Source organism: Pyxicephalus adspersus, chromosome 10 (genome assembly GCF_032062135.1).
Source record: "Pyxicephalus adspersus chromosome 10, UCB_Pads_2.0, whole genome shotgun sequence".
NCBI lineage: Eukaryota > Metazoa > Chordata > Amphibia > Anura > Pyxicephalidae > Pyxicephalus > Pyxicephalus adspersus.
The window spans coordinates 57163417-57182413 of record NC_092867.1 but is presented as its reverse complement, the minus strand read 5'-3'; the positions used below and the strand labels follow the sequence as shown (position 1 = coordinate 57182413).

General features: G+C 39.4%; 2 protein-coding genes and 1 long non-coding RNA gene across 3 annotated transcripts in view; 2 read left to right on the top strand and 1 right to left on the bottom strand.

The window, feature by feature from the left end:
- The first annotated feature begins 73 nt into the window (after positions 1-73).
- On the top strand, positions 74-2689 carry LOC140339176 (uncharacterized). Its single transcript, XR_011922397.1, has 2 exons — positions 74-174; positions 2194-2689. It is a non-coding gene; the product is annotated as an uncharacterized lncRNA (long non-coding RNA).
- Positions 2690-7537: 4848 nt separating this feature from the next.
- On the bottom strand, positions 7538-13322 carry LOC140339080 (uncharacterized). The gene is made up of 4 exons (XM_072423629.1): positions 13276-13322; positions 12163-12395; positions 11919-12014; positions 7538-10672 (listed from the first exon to the last, which is right to left on the bottom strand). Exons 2-4 carry the CDS (start codon positions 12299-12301, stop codon positions 9648-9650), a joined length of 1260 nt encoding a protein of 419 aa, XP_072279730.1. The 5' UTR covers positions 12302-12395; positions 13276-13322; the 3' UTR covers positions 7538-9647.
- A 533-nt stretch (positions 13323-13855) lies between these two features.
- The window catches only part of LOC140338893 (uncharacterized), a 38785-nt gene continuing 33643 nt past the window's right edge, over positions 13856-18997 (top strand). Inside the window, exons 1-7 of the mRNA XM_072423212.1 lie at positions 13856-14058; positions 16709-16792; positions 16918-17009; positions 17099-17204; positions 17487-17624; positions 17720-17995; positions 18335-18430. Coding sequence (XP_072279313.1) covers positions 16759-16792; positions 16918-17009; positions 17099-17204; positions 17487-17624; positions 17720-17995; positions 18335-18430 — 742 coding nt within the window. The 5' untranslated portion in view covers positions 13856-14058; positions 16709-16758. The remainder of the gene's footprint in view (positions 14059-16708; positions 16793-16917; positions 17010-17098; positions 17205-17486; positions 17625-17719; positions 17996-18334; positions 18431-18997) is intronic.

Below are 18997 nucleotides of genomic sequence, written 5' to 3'. Positions count from 1 at the left end.
CAATGCAGTTGGTTAAAGCAGATGTAATTGATCATGCCAAATAAGCCAAAACAAGTGACCTCAAATTTTTCACAGATCATGGAGACTCCACAGTGACTGGGAATTATATCAAAATTGAGGAGAAGGAAGGACACATGAAGATTAAACAAGACGTCCCTCCAGAGATCAGCACAGGTGAATAATACACTCTAAATCCAGAAAAAGTCCCAGATTCTCAGTTCAGTCACTACAACACTTTTCCTCTTCTCACCCCTCCTCTGTCAGTAGACAGTAATTTGGGGGTAGTATGTGCCCAGTGAGGGAGTCAGGAGCCATCAGCCTCTGTTAGACTCTGTTTCTCATATCATGTCATTGTGTGCCACCAGCCAAGAGACGTGACCAGTCTCCCCCCACAAACTCTCTGGGGAAAGACATCAAAGCTGAAGAAGTAAACGGACATGTGAAGACTAAAAAGTAAAAAAGATAAAAGATAAACACAGAAAAAGTATTCTCCTTCTCATCACATTCTCCGTTTGGCCCTACTTAGCCAAAACTCCAATTTTTGTTGGATGACTTGGAGGTGATGTAGATTGGATTTGTGCTGGTCATTTCTTTACTACAAGATGGCACAAGTCCATGGTTTTTTCTTGTCATCCAAGATGGCCATTAGCCAGAATCAGTGGTAGGATCAAACCAAACATGTCTAAGCCTATGAGACATGAAACTGGACATTAAAGCAATAATAAACATATCAACTATAGAAAGTTTGAATGAAGCTGACACCCAAATAATAGTTTATTTTTGAAGGGCATTTTTATTATCAAACCCTTGTTGTGTCACACCTAATAAAACCGAAAGCAAACATGTGCTCATCCCATAGATTTCAGTGCAGCAAAATCACAATGCACATTAACCCCCCTGGCGGTATTCCCGAGTGTGGCTCGGGGTAAAAAAAAACATGCAAAAAGCGGTAATCCTCTTCTGCCGGCGAGTGCAGAGACGTTCCGGGGGGAGTTCCCCGTGACGTCGGTACATGGGTAAGTGCGTGCGCGGCAGGAAATTCTAAATATTTTGTATTGGACTCAATACAAAATAGCTGTATTGAATCCAATACAAACTAATCATTATATAATATATATTGTGACACCAAGGCAGGATTGGAGGTGGAAGGAAGATATATTTGCCCAAGATTCCTCTCTTATGAGATATATTTGCCCAAGATTCCTCTTTTATGTGAGATATATTTGCCCAAGATTCCTATGTGAAGTAGCAGGTGGAAGACTCTCACCTGTGACATAGAGCCAGGAGCTAAGTCAGTAATTCAGCTCTGTTTGGAGACACAGACAGGTGGACTGTGTGAGAGAGCTCTGTTTGGAGAGACACAGACAGGTGGACTGTGTGAGTGAGCTCTGTTTGGAGAGACACAGATAGGGGTTCTGTGTGAGGAGCTCTGCTGGAGACACAGACAGGGGTTCTGTGTGAGGAAGCTCTGTTTGGAGACACAGACAGTCGGTCTGTGTGAGTGAGCTCTGCTGAGGGACTTAGAAAGTTGGTCTGAGTGAGTAAGCTCAAGTCAGTCTGTGTGAGTGAGCTCAAAATGAGTAGAAGGTTGCTGAAAGCTTGGTTTTGAGCTGACAAAGCTTATTAATAGGAATTTAAAAAAATATATATTTTTTTAAAGAGACAAAACATGCCGAATCCATGTTTTTATCATCATGTTGCTCATACAGGTAGTACCCCGGTTACATACGAGATAGGGACTGTTTGTTCTTAAGTTGCAACAGGTACATTATTTTAATAAATGCAATTAGGACAGATGTTTGTCTCAACATATTAGACAGCATGGTGTCAGTTACTGTATGACATCCTCACTGTGATTTAATCACAAACAATGAAAAATTTATCTTTATTAAGCCTAGCAATTCATTAACTTTTAGAGCAAGCTGTGCTTTGATATTCAAAAAGAAATAACTGCAGAGTTTGTCTTGGTCTTGCAGAAAGAGCTCCCCCCCTAAGATCACCTACAACCTCAGCTGTGTTTAGCAAAAGATTTCTTCTGCAAGTCATGCAAACCACCCCCTTCAAGCCTCCGTTGTGGTTTTGCACACATCAAGCAGGGAAGTGCCATTTGTATCTAAGAGGTGTCCGTATGTCGGATGTCCTTAACCCGGGGACTACCTGTATTCATACACATATATTGCTTGTTTCCTCCAGATGGACGATACAGATGGGACAATAGGGAAGAACATGCCTTCAGTGAGGGAGATGGTAGAAGATGAAATCACAGCCTATGTTTTAGAAGAAAAAGCTGTCACTCCAAATCTCAAGTCGTTATCATACGAAAAGGAAAAGGCAAGTGCTTCACCCAGAAATATGACCGCATCATGCACCGGAGGATTCACACGGGACAGAAGTCTTTTTCATGTCCTGAATGCGGGAAAAGTTTCCCTTTTAAATCCAATCTTGAACAGCACCAAAAAAGTCACACAAGACAGTCAAAGCCATTTTCATGTTCTGAATACAGGAAGCGTTTTCGTACAAGTCGAATTTTGGCCACACATAAAAGATATCATACAGAGAGAGAAGAAAGAGAAGGTGTATAAATGTTCTCAGTGCGGTGAAGCATTTATAAAGAAATTATATCTTAAATGACACGAAAGATTTCATATTGGTCTAAACCCACATTAAAGCAGAATTACCATTCCCTGAATCCTCTGTGTTCGTATTGGCTTCCTACCAGCCTTGCCATGAAGTGAAAACCTCTGTTGCGTAAGAGCACTTCACCCACCTCATCGGTTCTGACTTCCGTTAGGTGATTTGATTCTCCATCAAATGTGATTTTCTTCTCCATTCTACTACTAGATAGCAATGTCTCATCATAGATGCCTACTCAGCTGTTGTTGCTGTAGAGTGAATTTCATGATGTCACTTAATATCGTTTCCATGGCCATTTTGGTTTGGTTGAAGTCAAGAAAGCTTCAAAGCTCAAGTTTTATTGTTTTTTTTCGTGGGTCCATTGTAGAGGTTGTTGTGTCACCAGGACAGATAGTTTGGGATGTCTCTTTACAGAGGACACATTCCTTTTATTTAGTAGAGGGGTGAAAAGTTATGGTTTCCATTGGGTTTTTGTTGTTGACGATTAGGGAAATTTTGCATATTGAGGGGACACCAGGTGAGCATTCATCAAAAAATAATAAAACTGTATCTCTAGCAGGACATGAACAGAAATCTCTGATTTAACTGCTAACGAACAGGTGTCCCCCATTGAAAGGTTTAATTTCAGATCTTGTTTTGTTGAAGACTATAGGATTTTAGATTTCCCTTCAATTTATATCGTGGAAACGGTCATCACGAGATGGATAAGCCTTAGCAGGGACAGCAGAATAAAGCTCCAGATTAAAATCCCGGGTCTAATTAGGCTCCAACCATGGGGTGCCTGACAATTGTGACACTGTGTACGTAGTGGAAGCCTAAAAACTGATTTAGATGGTTTACTGTAGTGCAAAGGCACATGAATTTCAGCATTTCTGGTTATGCACACAACAGAATAACTCGGAGGGGAGACACACACCCATCTCTACAGCAAGGTAAAAAAGGTTGTCTTTGAATCCTTGGTCCATGAGTCCAGAGTTAGTGCTGGGCTTACTTATTAGACAGCATGTCTAATAAGTAAATTATGTTGAATGTTAGTCAGGTTATCTATTAGTAAAACACTTAATGGTTGCTTGAACCAATTGAAGAACCTATTTGTGGTCTGCAAAGTTGCCATGCCACTAATTAGAGGCTCCCACTCTTGATATTGGATTGGATAATGTTATAGAAGAAGCTCAAATACACAACAATGTGCAGGGACACACAAAACTTTCAGGTGTCAAGGCTTTTGGCTGGGTGGTTTCATTATTGGAGGGTGTAGAGGTACATTTGCATTTGGAGACAAAGATTCATCAGCCAAAACAACGTGCAGGATGCTCTGGTGAAGACCGGGAAACGCTTAGACTCTCCCTGACAACCATACTGATCTTTGTCCAAGACTGAAAGCACCTAAATGGGCTTGTGAGCATCAGAATTAGACAGCAAGGTGACATGGTCTGATGAATCATGTCATCTTTTAGATTATTGGGATGGCAGGATGCAGCATTTACCAGGGAAATAGATAGCAGTAGGATGCACTATAAAAACTTAACAGGCTGGCAGAGAGAGGGTTACCTGAAAGACCTGCTGCTAACATGTTGGTGCCGTATACCATAGCGTCATAGCTTGTGGAGTCTATGGGCCTGATTTATTAAACATCTCCAAGGCTGGAGAGGATACACTTTCATCAGTGAAGCTGAGTGACCCAGCAAACCTGGAATGGATTTCTTAAAAGTAATTTGCTATTTGTTAGCAAAAGTTTTTAATCCTGGACCAGATCCATTTCAGGTTTGCTGGATCACCCAGGTTCACTGATGAAAGTGTATCTTCTTAGAAATCAGGCCTATGCCTCAATGGGTCCAATACATGAGGGACCATCACAATATTAGGCCAGGGGTTTAATGTTTTGACTGGTTAGTGTATATTTTCCCATTACCCAACCATGCAGAGCTGAATTTTATTATTTTACATACAGGCTTGTACAATTTTAATTCATATGTTTATAGACCATATATTTTATTCATGATCTCCTACAGCTGCTGTATCCAGTTTTTTTGTTCTTATAAATTTCTAATATACTCTAATAAACTTGTAAAATTAAAAAAAAAATTGATTAGGATAAGAACTACCATGGCGGCTACTACTCTGCCATACAATAGAAATCTTATACTTAGTCTTGATGCCGAAAAGGCATTTGGCCTTATTTACATTGACTGTTAGCACATAGGGACTTTGATCCATGTTTTCAACCGTACGCCAAATTTCTTTATAATTACCCCACCACACAGTTAATAGTAAATAATCAACTTTCTCAGTCTATAACTATGAATAGTGGAACACAGCAGGGTTGTAGAGGGGTCACCTCTATAGTTTAACCTTGCCCTGGATCCGTTATTACGTTTGTTGGAGGAGAACCAAACCTTTACTGGAATAAGATTTGGCCCTACAGAACTCATTTGAAGGTAATGTGCTTTTGTTTATCTCAAACCCTACAGTCTCTCTCCCTTGTATTATGCACACATTCGCATTATTCCAAAAAGTGTTGGGTTATATCATTAATTTTGACAAGTCTGAGGAGCTTTTTCTCTTTCCCAAACATAAACATACTCTGAGCTCCCTGTACCCATTTCAATGGGCAAAATCCTATTTTAGATTTCTGGGTGAGTTATTCCCTAAAAATCCAGCAAAGATTTACACTCCCAATTTTGATCCAGCTATTAGCTCTATGAAAAAGGATTTTAAATTCTGGACCTCCCTCACTTTTACCTTGTGCTTGATTAAAATGGTCACGTTCCCTAGACTTCTGTTTTTATTCCAAAATCTTCCAATCTTGGTACCTCAGCATGATTTAAAATTGTCTATTTAGGAACTTTATTTGGGGAGGTAAACACACTGTGGCCAGTCGTAGAATTCTGCAACAGTCAACTAAAAATGGAGATTTCAACTTACCAGATGTGGCCCTATATAACCAAGCAGCTCTATTGTGTATTTTGAAAGATTGGATACACGGTACTTCTTTTTATATGAATTTACAAGTGGATTTTTCATTTCACCCACCTTGGAATCCTAGAGCTATATTACACATCCATAGAGAGCTTTTACCGGAGGAAGTCCTAAATAACCCATTGTTATTTTCCCAATGGCAACTAAGGCATCTCTTACGTAAGGCAGAATCACTTAGTGCACACTCTTCACTATTTCAACCACTGGAGGGTAATGAGGAATTTTTTCCTGGATTTTCCTCACCTGTAAATGCAGAATGGGCTAAGAAAGGTCTCACCTCCATACGGGAGTTGATTAATCCTGACACCCACAAGGTCTACTCCTTTCTAGAATTGAAAAAGAGACTTCCTTTCATGGCAAGCAGTATTTTGTTACTGATTCAAGTACGTGTCTATGCTGTAAAAATAGTCAGAACCTTAACTTCACATGATCGTTTAAACCATTTGGATAAAATGTTATTGTCCCCTCCCGTTTGCTTCTAAGGCCATCTCCAAACTCTATGACTTTTTGCAGATGGACTTAGATTATTCAGTAACAAAATTGGCCATGGCTAAATGGCAGCACATTTCCCAAACTTACCTATTGCTAAGATTTTGCAATTATATAAGGTATCCTGGAAAGCGATACCTGGAACTCAATACAGAGAGATGTTTTTCGTCTCTTCCAAAAAAACCAAATTTCCCCCAATTGAGCCCATTTGTTGGGACTTGGTGATGGAGATAACTGCTTTAAATGTGGAGCCCCTGCCGCAACCCTTTTTCTTAACCTGTGGGAATAGCGTTTCTGGGGTCAAGTCATACATTACAAATGTACTAAACTGCTGAATTATGTACCGTACACCCCTGAATGGGTGATTTTTGGGTTGGTGAAAAATGTGGGTTCTCGCTTTTCTAAAGGAGGGAAACGCTTGGCTCTATTACTTTCAGCAGTAGTTAAGAAAACCATACTTCATTGTTGGTTGGAAACTAATCCCCCCAACAATTCGTCTTTTTCTAGCTAAACTGCAAGACCAATTTAAAATGGAATGGGTTGAAACTTCTATGAATGAAAGAATCAAAAACACAGTTTTTCTTGGGAAAGTTTTATTGCCACACTTAACACGTCTACAAAAATAAAGCTATATAATTGTTTTCATCACACCACCTGGTATTTGGACAGAGAACTGGAAAATAACCCTTTGGATTTATTGTAACTGTTGCTCTCTGTTGGTGTATGATTTCATTTTATATTTTTGCTAATGCATTGTTAATCTGTGTTTTTTTCTTTTTAAGAAAAAAAAATCCAGTACAAGCAACTGCTTTTCTAATAAAAAATGTAACATTGTTAATTGGTAATTATTGTTAAACAAAAAAAAACAAAATAAAAATCCTATATCCTATAAATATAAAAACAAAAAAAAAAAAAATATTAAAAATATTTTTAAAAAAAATGATTACAATGACTAACCTCCCTAGCGTTCTAATTCCGTCCAAATTTCCATGGAAAAAGCTTTACATTTTTTTGCATGTAATTTTATTTTACATTGTAGGCTATAATTCTTATGCATAACTCACCGAAATTTGTCCAATATTTAATAAACTTAATAATAAACTTTAAATAAAAAAAACACAAATATCCGTTGTTAAAAAATAGTTAAACATGTAATGTAAGTGTACAGTAGCATATATATAATTATATATATATATATATATATATATATCCCCCCGTGTTTCCCCGAAAATAAGACCTACCCCGAAAGTAAGACCTAGCACTATTTTGTAAACCTGCCCTAATATAAGACCTACCCCGAAAATAAGACCTACCCCGAAAGTAAGACCTAGCACTATTTTGTAAACCTGCCCTAATATAAGACCTACCCCGAAAATAAGACCTAGGAGAAAAAGAAAATAAAAGCATACATACCGGTAAATTTATATATATATATATATATATATATATATATATATATATATTTATTATATGAAAATTTCTTTGTATTGGACTCAATACAGCTATTTTGTATTAAATCCAATCCGCCCGCATGCACCGACGTCACCGGAAGACCCCCGGAGATCGTCTCTGCATTGCGCGGCTGAAGATCAAAGAAGACGGACGTGTCCCCAGGACCTGCGGGGACCAGCAGAACGCCAGGGGACGACAACAGAGCAAGGTAAGTGTTTTTTTTTTAGGTTAAAGCTACCCCAAGTGTGACTGTCATGTGACCCTTCAACATCCAGTTTTTTGGGCCTGTCTTCAGGTGTCAACATGATTGCCTTCATGCCTATTGGCTCCCGAAACGTGGGAATCTCTTCGAATCCAGGAGAGTCTGCAAGTGATTAGGCCAGCATTAAGGACAGAGAGGGCACACATCTGCAGTCCCTGTTCAAGAGTAAGACCTGGGCTCCAAAATTCAGCACTAACTCATGTAAAACCATAACGATTTCTTATAGAAAATTTCAGTAGTCTGTTCAGAGGTTTATACTGCAATACACTAACATATTTGTGCAATTGTACCTGACAATCTACATATACAGTTGATCTGGCAGCCCATAGGCATAGTCCTTTCACTTCACAAAAAGTGCTGGAACCCCTTATCTCTTCCTTATTAATAATAAATAATGCATCTAAAAACAGAGGGAAAACCTCAGTGTTATGCACTTGATCTAAAAGAAAATGGCCGTCTTTGCTCCCTGAGCTCTAAACAAGTCACTCTGTATGAGCACATAGCACCAAAGCAATTCGGAAGCAGCTGTCAGGTCACAAAGCATGTGCCAGAAACCACAAACAACTAATAGCTGTACACCAAATAGCAAACAAGTCCTGCATACTAGGAAGCTTCATTCCGAGCAACTGCTGAAGGCCAAGTCCTCCTAACCAGAATGTCCCTCTTTGGAAAAGCAGAGACTGCCATCCGGTAATAATAAAATTAACAAAAAAATTTATACAAAATACAATGGCATTATAAGCATTGCCTATATTACATTGCAGGTGTTGATTTGTAGTTAAATATAGAGAACCAACCTCAAGTTTGAAGGGGAAAGGTGTGAATGACCATTATTTTGTACCCCAAAAAAGAAGGATCCAAAACTTTACTGATAAATGCTTGTTCTCAGTCAATGACCTACTGTAGAAACACAGATTCAAATAAATTCAAACTTTGGGTACAAATAACACATTTTGCAAAATTTTCAAGAGGTTAAGTTGTTGCTTGACCAATACTTTTAACCATATAGGATCAGATATACCAGGCTGATGCTTGATATTTCTGCCACAATCATTGATTTAGACCACCAAATATGATACAATTACAAATTAATACATGACAAAGAGGACCCAGAGCACTTGATTAAAGAGACTACACAATAGATGCAGCTTGCTTTCCAGCTGCCTTTGTCTGTTTGAAAGGGGGGAGTCGTTGGTCTGATGAATCCCTGTTTCTGTTTTTTCATCCAAATAGGGGTGAAGAAAATCAACACACTGTACCTTAATATGGAATTCCAGACAAAAGGTTTTAGATAGAGAAGGGTTAGAAGTGGGACATGGAAGGGGGAGTCATGTGACTGTGGACTTCCCTTTGCCCTCCTTCTCCACAGGTTAGTGGGTGGGTCTACTTATCATTATGGATTTCAGGAAAAACAAGCCTTCGACTCCTTTAGGGTATAGGATGCATGGCATGATGACAACATGGGCTTGAGACTCGAATAATAGGGTTGACATTGCTGCTGGAAATTCTGTAGAGCAGTACAGTTGTTGGTTGCTCTTTACAGAAAATGCCTGACGACTGCAAGCACTGGTAGGATCTCAAAGGATAAAAAAACATTAGGACTTGGAGAGACACCTTGGTCTTTGGCGGATTATTTTGTTAATTAGGTGAAGGTCCATTTTACTTTAAAATTATCTTTTGGAGGTAGAACCAGCACAAAAGTTTTAAAGCCAGCAGGATTGTTAAAAAATGAGTTATTCCAAATAAAAATTTCATCCAAAAAAATTCCATCCAGCCATAAGGCATGATTTGACAAAACTTAATGCACAGAACCAATTAATCTCCTGCATCTTCAGGACGAAAGACTTTTAACAGGGGCCTGGAGTCCAGGTTTCTGTCCTGGTTGGTTATGCTGAAACATGAGAAGAAGTCTTTTGTGCATTTCCTTATGTACAATCAGACTGGACTTCCTCTTAAACACTCTGTCACATTCAGGGCAGGAAAACTGGACAAGGCATGTGCGATTTCTTTGATGTTTAACTAGACTTCCTTTAAAGGCAAAGTTTTTCCCACACTCGGGGCAAGGAAATGGCTTCTCCCCAGTGTGAGATTTCTGGTGGTAATTAAAATAAGTTCTGCTGGCAAAACATTTCCCGCACTTGTTACATGCGTAAGGCTTCTCGCCCGAGTGAAGTTTGTAGTGTCTATCAAGGCTTGATTTTGTAGTAAAACATTTTTTGCATTTGGAACAGGAGTATGGCTTCTCTCCTGTGTGAATTCTTTGATGAATAAATCTAGCGTGTTGAGTCAAAAATGACTCCCCACATTCCGAACATGAGAACGACTTTTCCCCCCTGTGAACTTTTTCATGCTTGATAAGAGAGGATTTATGGTAAAAACCTTTACCACAATCTGAACATGAATATGGCTGCTCCTCTACGTGAATGCTTCGATGTTTTACAAGGTTCCACTTCACTGCAAATTGTCTACCGCATTCAGAACATGAATAGGGCTTCTCCCCCGTGTGTGTTTTCTTGTGTATCAGAAAACCTTGTTTGGATTTGTAATTCTTCCCACATTCAGAACATGGATATTGCTTGTTCTGACCATGAGTCTCCGTTGAGTCATTAGCAAGAAGTCCTCCTTGATTTGAGGGATCAGATTTAATTTTAGCATTGTGAGATGCAGGATGACAAATTGAGTTAACACCTTTTTTTACTGCTGTGATATTATCATGTTCCGAAGAATCTGATGTGACATCATCATCATCTTCTGAGGAATATGATGTGATGTCATCATCCTCTGATGACTCTGATGTAATATTATCTTTACCACCACCTGGAGTTTCTTCTGTATCATACCTTCTATATCGACCATCTGGAATGAGAGAAAATTAGAATAATGAAGAAATATGGGCAAATATCAAAACCCTACCTAACCATCCTCAGGGTGATAACCTCCTTTAATACATAATGCCTTTTAGTGTCAGCTCAGATCCTATATTCCCAATGCTCATTCACAAGCTAGGACATAAAAAAACAGTGTTTTGTGGTTCTACACAAGGAGCTATACAACAAGACTGCTAATTACAGTTTTCGTCATAGATATGAATCTGCCTCTGCACCACTGTTTAAAAAAGGAACCACCAGGGCTAGATTCTTATGGCCTGTTTTGACTCTTCTTTGTACCATTTGTAGTGTCAACCTTCACTACCATAATGAAGATGTAACTTCGTCAACTTGATCTACATCAGGAAATGTAAAGGTCTTGAGTACAAAGGCATCAATTTCTTCTGGTTTGAACACACATCAAAGGCAGGTCCCAAGATTTCCATTGACTTGATTGAAATGGAGTGAACGATAGTTTAGAGGTGGATCCCCCAATGTCCTGTTGATGTGCATTTAGATTGTATGCAAAGCAGAACAATAACAGCCTTTTCTTGTCAAAATATGAACACCCAACTACATAACGCTTATTACTGAACCTGACTTTAGGCCAATACCTCAAGGAAGGCCTCCAACGTCTTCATGGTAGAAGGTTGTATTCCAAACAAGTAGCCCTCTACTTGGGTAGGACGCGTCGGGTATTAAACTTCTAAAAAATATGACCAATTGGTAGTTTGACTAAAACCTATTAGCTTGTGGTTTTAAATTTTCATAAAGTTCCCATTTGAGATCGAAGTTTTGAAAGTCAGTAATTCAAGCTACTTGAATTTAAGGTTCACGGTATTTCACCTAAAAATCTGGTTAAAACCTCTTCCCGTTTATTTGCGACTTCATGGAATTTCTGAGTCTGGTTTCGTTATAACCATTAAACAAATACATTTTCAAACCCCCATATTAATTATCTAGAGATCCACACATGATATTCTGTGACAAACCAAGACACCTCTATTAACATCACCAAGAGATGCCAAAACCAAGCCTAATATGGACGAAACGATCAAATGACATTGCGCTACCCTGTGGTACTGAAAAGCCCAGCATGTACCTGTGTTTTATCAAGCAACACTCAAATCACACCCAGAATCCACAATCCTCCTTTTTTATGCTGGAAGGTGACACAGACGATGGCAGTGACGATAAGAACCTGGGACTGCTTTCTGCATTTGGAAGTTACTCACCTGTGCCAATCTCTATAGCAACTTCCTCCTCTTTAATCGCCATGTTTCCTTCTTCCTCCTCCTCAACTTTGACTTCTCTCTTAGTGTATCTGGTGTCTGTAAATAAAGATAAGAGTCAAGCCCCCCCCTGTACTGAGATGTATAGGAGACCCCAGAGAGTCTGTGTGGGACGAGACTAGTCATGTCTCTTGACCAGTAGCAGAATGACATGAGTTTGTGTATTTATTTATTGTTTATCACGCACCTGTGTTGATCTCGGGGGGGAGTTCCTCTTTCTTACATGGATCAACACCCCACACATACGGATCTTCTGCTTCCTCCTTCACCTTATATTTATTAGCAATCAAATTTTCACTCTGGACAACACAAAGGTTCTCCATCATGACGTCCTAATACAGATCCTTCTGTCCTACAAACAGCTTCCAATCTTCTTCTTGAATCTGCACTTTGAATAAAGACTGTTTTCTAACACTCTCACTGCAACAAAACAAATCACAAAAAATATTAAAAGTATATTAAAAAAAAATAAGAATGCCTGTCATAGGAAAGTATGAAACTCGGAGAGCAAAATCCTACCAAGCATGTCACAAGAATTACTTAACAAATGGTGAGCATTATTCAATTGTAAACTAAATGTTATTGCCTTCAGTGTTTACTGTTTGTTTGTAATTGGTTCCTGGAAAACCAAAAAATTCAGAAAGGTCAAAGCTAACAGCCCATGAGAGGCCCATAGAACGGAAGATAGGATACGACTGGGTGTTTTAGTCCATTAGGAGCTTAGATAAAACCAAAAGTCACATATAATGCTTCAAGGTAAACTCTATGGGTTAGTCAATGGACACAAGGTCAAGGATGGCTGAACTCTTGGGTTCCATTATTGGTTGGCCTTCTGTGAATTGCAACTGCCACTCCATACAGTCACTCCATACAGTAACAGAAGATGATGATAATGAAGACAAAGAACACATTGGAAATAACATACGTAGTTCACCTCTAGTAATAACAAATCTACGCCACAAATGGGCGACGCAACTGGTTAACATATATAAAATCTATTGTTATAAATTGGCGTGCCACTAATAAATCTCTTGTTCTTCCAGAACACCAAGGTCCAAGCCCCCAAACGTTCGAGGACCTGGAAACCAGAATAAATCTTACTCGCTAATGACTACAGCACGATTGAGACGGGCTTGGTTCTACTAGAAACAGGTTGTGTTTTTTAGAATATGCCCTCATGTCCTACACTTCAGAGGACTTGCATGAAGATGAGGGATTGCTGAGAAGCCATGACCCCCCCCATCCAGTCCATAGAAATAGCTGGGTCTCCCTTCTCTCATAATTAAAAAGATATCATTACCTCCTCTTCAAAGGTATCACACTCTCCAGACTCACACCAGGAAGTCTAAAAGTGCTGCTACAACAAAATGGCCGCCAACCAGATGAGCGGAATCTTACCTTACTTCTGCAATGTAGCATGAAACTTATCAAAATTAGGACAACAAAAAATATGTGTTAATATTAAAATATATAATGTTATATATCATAATAAATATAAAAATAATATAACATATTAGGTAAAATGTGTAAATTCCTGAACTACAAGAAAATGGCCGCCAACTAGATAAGCTGAATCTTACCCTGCTTCTGCAATGTAGCATGAAACTTATCAAAAATAGGACAAAATAAAATGTGTGTTTTTAATTAAGGAATATAATGTTATGTATCGTAATAAATAAAAAATAATATTTTTTTAACTTATTAGGTAAAATGTGTACATTCCTGATCTACAAGAAAATGGCCGTCGCTGTTTTGAATAGAGACAGTATTTGGAAAAAAGTCTCCCCTCTAGCGGTTGCTCTCAGAAAAATGTGGGCATTGTGGGCGTGGTTTTCCTTATAAGGTATCGCCTTCTGCTGGTACTCCGTGCCCGCTCCATGTGAGTTCCAGGGCGGCTGAGCAGTGCTTGGTTGCTATGGTGATACGCATGCACAAGGAGAAGAAAGAGTCATTCATGCGTGAAGGTGGGCGCCATTTTCTTGTAGCTCATAGAGAAAAACCACAAAACTTACAGGAACTCTCCTCCTTTTTCCAGCAGCTGCTGTTGGAGGTTTGGAAGGAGAGTGTGTCCAGTGAAAATGAGGTAATAATGTCTTCTTATTATGAAAGAGAGAAGGGGCTCCCAGCACTATCTGTGGACTGGAAAGGGGGGATCATGTCACCTCAACAAATCAACCTTCAGGTCCTCTGATGTGTAGGATATCAGATAGTGAGCTCTGCTGGGGCCAGGGATAATGGTGCTGAGATTGTATTCTCCAAAAGCCTGTATTCTGCATCTCATAGAAATAAGGCTAATACTGGGCAATGGAGTCACTCACACCTTTGGTAAGTGATTTGTGACATAACCAGGAATTTGGACACGTGTTTACATCTGCGTTGAGCAGTAATAAAGCTGGGGCTATAACTTTATCATGGCTGGCGCTATTTTCCCCAAAATGAGTCTGCTATGAATAGACAGGAAGGTCGTTTTGTGACCCAGTGGGCTAGATCAAGTTATTACTGATAGTATAACAGGGTTCTCCCCAGGCCCTTTTAGCAGGGTGCACCACCCGGCACTTTTTAGCACCCACCCGGCTGTTTTTGGGTGGTTACAGAAGCGTTTTGTCACAATACAGGTGCTGCCACCCACCTACAATTTCTTTCCACCCAGCTTAAAAAAATTTCTGGGTTGAGCACTGGTATAAGTATCTGCAAATCTATTATTATTATTATATATATATAGAAAATCGTGTGGATGTGTGTATGTTCCACTATCACTAGGAAACGCATGGAGACATTTCAACCAAACTTGCTATACATATAACTGAGACTCATGTGCGTGCACCACTGACCTTTGTACAGCGCTGTGGTATATGTCGGATCTATATTTGGATGTGTGTATGTTCCACCATCACTAGGAAATACATGGAGACATTTCAACCAAACTTGCTATACATATGACTGAGACTCATGTGAGTGCACAAGTCATCTTTGTACAGCTCTGTGCTATATGTCAGAGCTATATTTGGCTGTATGTGGATATGTCATCAATAGGAAACATTTCAACCAAACTTGATGTGTTCCACCATCACTACCCTGTTCCCCGATTATAAGGCACTGTCATATATTGTTTGAAATGCCAAAATATGCCCTAGGTCTTATTTTCAGGGGATGTCTTATTTTTCCATGAAGAAGACTACAATACACATTTATTGTTGAAAGTCACTCATGATCACTCATGTTCCATTGATTGTCCCCTTCTGATCACTCATGTGCCGTTCATCCTGGTGCAGAATGCCGGCTTGTTACTTTCAGTTTCACTCTGCACTGCAGCCAGGAGCAGACACGTGCTGCAGCCAGCATCAAGGAGACGCACACAGGATCAAATATCGGGGGATGTCTTATTCACGGGTGAGTGTCTTATTTTAATTTTTTTTTTCAAAAATCGGGGATGGCTTATTTAATGGGGATGTCTTAAAATCGGGGAAACACGGTAGGAAACGCATCACCGAACATGCTAGACATATGTAAGTGCACCGCTGATCACTAGGAAACGCATGGAGACATTTCAACCAAACTTGCTAGATATATGACTGGGACTCTTGTGAGTGCACCGCTGATCCTTGTACAGCGCTGTGCTATATGTCAGAGCTATATTTGGATGTATGTTACAGCATCACTCGGAAACCCATGGAGACTTTAAAACCAAACTTGTTATACATATGACTGAGACTCATGTGAGTGCACCTGTCATCTTTGTACAGCGCTGTGCTATATGTCAGAGCTATATTTGGATGTATGTATGTTTCACCATCACTCGGAAACGCTTGGGGACTTTAAAACCAAACTTGCTATACATATTACTAAGACTCATGTGAGTGCACCGCTGATCACTAGGAAATGCATAGAGACATTTCAACCAAACTTGCTATACATATAACTGAGAACTGTGAGTGCACCACTGATCTTTGTACAGCGCCTGTGGTATATGTCGGATCTATATTTGGATGTGTGTATGTTTCACCATCAATAGGAAAAGCATGGAGACATTTCACCCAAACTTGCTATACATATAACTGAGACTCATGTGAGTGCACCACTGATCTTTGTACAGCGCTGTGGTATATGTCGGATCTATATTTGGATGTGTGTATGTTCCACCATCACTAGGAAAAGCATGGAGACATTTCACCCAAACTTGCTAGACATATGACTGAGACTCATGTGAGTGCACAAGTCATCTTTGTACAGCTCTGTGCTATATGTCAGAGCTATATTTGGATGTATGTGTATATGTCGTCAATAGGAAACACATGGAAACATTTCAACCAAACTTGCTAGACATATAACTGGGACTCATGTGAGTGCACTGGTGATCTTTGTACAGCTCTGTGCTATAAGTCAGAGCTATGTTTGGATGTGTGTATGTTCCACCATCACTAGGAAATACATGGAGACATTTCAACCAAACTTGCTAGATATATGACTTAGATTCATGTGAGTGCACTGCTGATCTTTGTACAGCACTGTGGTATATGTCAGAGGTATTTTTGCATCTATGTATGTATGTATGTATGTATTGCTCAGCACAGTGTGCCTTTTACTTATATTTTTACATACTTTTGTTTGGACTATAAGATTACAATAAATAAATACCTGGGCAATGCCAGGTAATCAGCTAGTATAAAAAAAGGAACCTCTTCTCCTCTGAGAAGCTGCAATTTCATGGCAACAATCTTTGTTTTCAAGTACAGACTCTGAAAAGAGGATGTAATAAGAACACAAAAATCTGTATGAGGACATCATGATGGAGGACCGGCCGCCCCTCACATTACTGGGTAAGAGGAGACTTTATTTCTTGTAAAGGAAAGAAGAATATTGAGGATCCACCCAGAGATACACACATCCCGTGAAATAAAGACATAGAAACAATGTATTCAGTCAGTGTGTGTGTTTCCTACAGATGGATCCAGAAATACCCCAGAGAGATGTCCCCGTTCTCAGTATTCCCAGGATTCCACACAGGAGGATCAGGACATCCCTCACCATGATCAGGTAGATTGAACCAGGAGATTTTGTGTTAACTAACATTATTACAGTCAGTGTAATTTAATACAGTGCCCCATTTTGTTTTTCTCATTCAGAGTGACAATCTTGTTGGTGGTAAAGTCAAAAAGGAAGCTAAAGAGTCTAAAGTAGGGGGTAATGATCCATGTAAGGAGGAGGAAATCCCTCCAGAGATCAGCACAGGTGAGGAATAAATACTGAATCCAGAAATGAGTCCCAGATTCTCTTTGTTCAGTCACTACAACAATCTCTTCTTCTCCCTTTCTCTGTCAGTAGACAGTATTGGGGGGACAGTATGTGCCCAGTGAGGGGAGTCAGGAGCCATCAGTCTCTATTAGACTCCGGCTCTCCCCCTCACATCATGTCATTGTGTGTCACCAGCCAAGAGACGTGACCAGTCTCCCCCCACACACCTCTCTGGGGTCTCTCATACATCTCAGTATTCACTCTCATCTTTATTTACAGACATCAGTTTGTGTCATACAAATGCAAATAAAGTGGAGGAGAAGGAAGGAGGATGTGTGAAGAATAAAGAAGACAATGGGGCTTATGTGAGTGGTGATATGTTTAAGAAGGAGGAAATGATTCAAGAGATGAGCACAGGTGAGTAACAAAAAGTAAATACAGTAAAAAGTTCCAGCTTTTTCTTGTTCCGTCACTACAACAATCTTTTCTTCTCCTCCCTACACTATCAATAGAAAGTAATATAGAGACCGTCTGTGCTCAGTTGGGAAATCGCAAGCCACCAGACCCTGACAAGCTCTTCTCTTCTCAATGTTTGTTACCAGCCGAAAGACATAATCTTTCTTCCCCCACACACTCTTGCTGTGGTCCGTCATACATTTCTGAATATGGGACTCCAATTTCATCTTTATCCGGAGGCACAGGAGTCTGTCACAGAAATGTCAAAGCTGAAGTTGAAGTAACATGTATCAAAATTAAAATGGAGGAAATTCCTTTAGAGATCAGCACAGGTGAGTAGGAACTCTAAATATACAAAGGAGTCCCAGATTCTCACTGTTTAGTCACTACAACAACCCCCCTCCATGTGTGGGTAGATAGTAATGATGGGAGGACAGTATGTGCCCACTGAGGGAGTCAGGAACCATCGGTGTCTATAAGACTCCGGCTCTTCTCTTCACATCATGTCATTGTGTGTCGCCAGCCAAGAGACGTGACCAGTCCCCTCCCATACACACTCATTGGGGTTTCTCGTTTATCTCACTACAAAGGTCTTCACTCTCTTTAGTCACAGATTCACAAGAGGGGTTTATCTCAGTACAAGAGATTTTACTTTAATTTTATATTCACAGACACTAGAGTCACTCAGTCAAACATCCAAGTGGAGGAGGAGGAAGAAGGACATGAAAGAATTAAAGAAGAGGAAGTTCCTATAGAGATTGGCATGGGTGAGTGGGAAAAAACTTTTTAGAGAAAGGATTTTATATTTTTTGTTGCTCCTTACCTGATCTCCTGTACTCTCTTCACACTTAATTATCATTGTGTGTCACCAGCTAAGAGACGTGACCAGTTTCCCTCCACACTCTCTGGGGTCTCCTATACATCTTTATTCACAGACCCCGTAGACGCCAGACCTAAGGAGAAAATTCCTTTTTTTAAAATTGACATTGGACAATTGGTTAGTTTATGAACATTCATTGTGATAAAGAAAATTATTTATTATATATATTCCATAAATTTTTACTTTTTTTTGATTTGGGTTGATTACAAGCTTTAGCTCAGGGGGGTCAAATACACAGAGGGCCAAAATTAAAAAATTAGACAAAGTCCAAAATTGAAATTTATTAAAAAAATATAAAGAAGGAAGAGGTATAAAAACATTTGTTTTTTATTTTTTTAAAGAAAAAATTGTATGCCTCTTTCTCTATTTATAGCCTTTTGAGTTAAATTTCGATGGTAACCTTTTTGCACAGGCTAACAATAATATTAACAATATTCTTCTATGAAAATCCAAC

What these genes read in the sequence shown, in the direction of transcription:
- LOC140339080 (XM_072423629.1), bottom strand. Translation starts at nt 12,301, where the DNA reads ATGATGGAGAACCTTTGTGTTGTCCAGAGTGAAAATTTGATTGCTAAT. An exon ending in CCCCCCCGAGATCAACACAG is followed by an intron (nt 12,015 to 12,162) that starts GTGCGTGATAAA and finishes CTTTATTTACAG; the next exon opens with ACACCAGATACACTAAGAGA. An exon ending in TGCTATAGAGATTGGCACAG is followed by an intron (nt 10,673 to 11,918) that starts GTGAGTAACTTC and finishes CTCTCATTCCAG; the next exon opens with ATGGTCGATATAGAAGGTAT.